Source organism: Engraulis encrasicolus, chromosome 3 (genome assembly GCF_034702125.1).
Source record: "Engraulis encrasicolus isolate BLACKSEA-1 chromosome 3, IST_EnEncr_1.0, whole genome shotgun sequence".
Lineage (NCBI taxonomy): Eukaryota > Metazoa > Chordata > Actinopteri > Clupeiformes > Engraulidae > Engraulis > Engraulis encrasicolus.
Window position 1 is genome coordinate 28,472,559 of NC_085859.1, and position 3,283 is coordinate 28,475,841.

The 3,283-nt window shown below is 47.1% G+C and overlaps 1 protein-coding gene across 2 annotated transcripts in view; it reads left to right on the forward strand.

The window, feature by feature from the left end:
* The window catches only part of ptar1 (protein prenyltransferase alpha subunit repeat containing 1), a 25,617-nt gene extending 22,772 nt beyond the window's left edge, over window positions 1–2,845 (forward strand). For both annotated transcript variants that reach the window (XM_063195142.1, XM_063195141.1), the window contains one exon: window positions 744–2,845. In XM_063195142.1, coding sequence (XP_063051212.1) covers window positions 744–1,359 — 616 coding nt within the window. In that variant the 3' untranslated portion in view covers window positions 1,360–2,845. The remainder of the gene's footprint in view (window positions 1–743) is intronic.
* Window positions 2,846–3,283: the final 438 nt, after the last annotated feature.

Here is a 3,283-nt window from a genome sequence, read left to right on the forward strand (position 1 = left end):
CGTTTCTCGACAACATCATTGCTAACTAAGTTAGCAGCTTTTACTACTGTAACTGGTTAGCAACAATGCTTTCAAGAAACGGGGTCGAGGCAGGGATACAAACAAACTATGGACAATATAGTCAACTGCAGTTTTATGACCTGAGTTGTTTAATCAGATGTGCTTATCCTCCTTTACTTAGTTTTTCTTCATCACTGTGTTGGACATTGTTGCCAGTGTTACAACTGTACACTAGTACACTAGATGTCTTGCTTATTATCCAATTTGCCTTGTTAACTTCCTATTATTTAATGTTGCTTCTATTACCTTGTGTTTGACAATGATGTCAGTGTTGCAACTGTACACTGCACCTTGAGGTCTTTTGTTTACTTTTTTGCTACGTTTAATGCATTGTCCTATTCTTTACTCTTTGAAAGACAATGCTATCAGTGTTGCAACTGTACACTGTGCCTTACCCTGTTCTTGTTTAAATTGCTCCTTGCAAGTCGCTTTGAACACAGGCGTCTGCTAAATACAAATGTAATGTAATGTAATGTAATGTTCCCCTCCTTATCTCCACTACCTCTCTTCTCTGTCTCCCTTTTTCTCTGTTCATCCATTTGCCTCTCCCTTCTTCTCAATCTGCCCCTCTCCTTGTCTGTCTGTCTCTCTGTCTCTGTCTCACTCTGTCTCTCTCCCCCTCCCTCTCCCCCCCTCTCTGTCTCTCTCTCTCTCTCTATTCCCATCTCTCCCCTCCTCCATAGGCGGCATGTGTTCTACCTGTGGCACCAGTGGAGGCAGGAGTGTGATCTCAGCAGCAGCAGCAGTAGCAGCGCTCAGGCCAACGGTAGCAGCAGCAGCTCCCCTCATCTCCTCAACCATGCTCTGGTGGAGCCTCCAGCAGCAACAGCATCACCAGTACCGGCCCACTCACGGCTCAAATGTGGCCCAGACTCGGAAATGGCAGCCAACGGCCAGCCTATGGACATGGAGGTGGATGGAGAAGAAGAGGAGGAGGAGGAGGAGGAGGAGGCAGCGGAGAGGGAGTCCACCACGGCGGCAGATGTGTGCCCACTCTCAGACAACATCCAGCAGCAGCAGCAGAGTAGCTGTAGTGGTGGTAGCGGTGGAGCTGGTGGGGTCAGTGGCAGTAGTAGTAGCAGCATCAATGCCACCACCAGCAGCAGCAGCAGCAGTGGAGGCTGCTACATGCGGGACACCAAGCGACTGAAGCGGGGGCCCGCGCCGGCCTGCCCGCCCCCCAGCCTGGCCGCGGAGGAGGCCTTCGTCAGCAGCGTGCTCTCCTCCTGTCGCAGCCCAGAGCAGCGGCGCTTTGCTGCCTCCTACAGGAAGTGGCTGGCATCTGTCATAGGTCACTGATAAAAAGTCAAAGACTGACTCTACAACAACCAACTCACCAAAAACCAACGAAGAAGAAGTGGAAGAGGAAGCTTGCAGGTCGGGGGGGGGGGGGTATTACTGACTGTGAAACGCTCTGGAAATCCCAGAGGGCCGTGCGGCACGGGTGGGAACCCCACCCACTCACATGCAGCCAAGCTTCCTCTTCTACATGCGAGATGTGTGGGAGAGGTGTGGGGAAAGAGAGGGGGTTCTCTCGGAGTGTTTAGTTCTCTGTCAGAGCCGGGTCATCTTCCAATATGTTACACGAAGTTTGTAACAAAACGCAACCTGGACATTTTTTTTGGTTTGATTATTTTTTTATTTTTAAATTAAAAGCTATACAAGTTTAGGGTCTATTACCTTTTTCTTCTTCTTAATGAATACCCATGCCCCCCCCTATCTACTTATTTATTTTGTCTTTTTTCCCCGGTTCCTCTTTCCTATTCGTTTTGAAATGATCATCTCACAGGTCAGAAGTGGTGTGTGCCTCCCCCAGTTTCGGTGCTGTTAATCTCAGGTCTGTTTCAGAGTAACACAGTGTTTCTTTTATTTTGTCTTTTTTTTTTTTTTTAAGTTGTCGTCATGATTTTTTTTTCTCACACTCTCCGTTATTGGGGCTTTTTCATTGAAGCATTTCAAAATAATATCATCATCCTCATTATTATTATTTATCATCATCGTCAGCCAACACATGAATTACTTTTATGTCTTCCATTTACTACTGTTGGGGAATAAAGACGAAAAAAAAGCAAAGGAATATTGTCGCAGACTCCTTTCGATGCTGCCGTCTGGTTTAGCTCCCGATACCCTGATGCTGAATTGGAGAAGACTGAAGTGCTTCGTAGCGCTACTTTTGGCTTTCAGGCAGCGTCCTCAGCTGAGACATGAACAAAACATTCTGACATTCTGCCACTGTCGGGATCTAGTAAGCACAATCGGATTAGACTGTGACGTGTAGTAGTCTGTCAAACACAAAGACACACAGGAAAAGGTATGGAAGAAAAATAGCTTAGCTTTAGAAACGCCCAGCAGAGAAAATGTTGTCGACTTCAATTGTTCTTCTGTTGGTTCTGTTCTGTTGGTAGGCATCTTTTTTTCCTGAGTGGCATTGCATTTTTGGACAGCTGTCCTAATAGCGATTGTAGCAGAATGAGAGTGAGAGAGACAAACAGAGAGAGAGAGAGAGAGAGAGAGAGACAGAGTTCTGTCAGTGCATAGGCCTACACCTTAGCGCATAGCAATGTCTAAAGTGTCAGGACTGTTCTGCTTTCAGCCCTCCTTCTTGTCCCTTCATCTCTTGTAGTCAGAGGTGCTGCTCCTGGGCTGCATTTAGGATCATCCAGAACTCCAGAACATCCTTGGGCCCATAGATGACTTTGATATATTTGAGGTGGGGGTCCCATAATGATAATAATATGATAATAATAATTTCTCGCGGTTTTGCCTTTCATCCCTTTCCCTCGGTCCACCCAAGATGGGATATTAATCCAAACTGGCCGGAATTCTCCTTTAACTGTTAGGGGGGGGGGGGGGTTGTGTTTTTCTAGCAGCAACCCCTGCCTTTAGCAAAATTTTCTGTGAGGTGCAGATTTAAAAAGGGGCGGGTGGAGGGGGGGGAGGGCGTATGGGACAGAATTTTGACAAAGTCTTTGAAGCACCCCCGTCACCTCTTCACCCCAGCCCTGAGAGAGGCAGTTGAAGCACAACTTGGCCTACGCTTCAAAGGGGCTCACACAGTATGTCCGCTATTGGCCCTGTTCAGATGGCCAAGATTACTACAGTGTGGAGTATGGATGTCCTCCAAAACCTCCACTGAAGGTTACAACTTACTTCATCTTTCAGTTTTAGTGTCCCCCCTATGGTCTACACATTATAATTTTTTCTCCCTCTGAGCCTCAAAAGT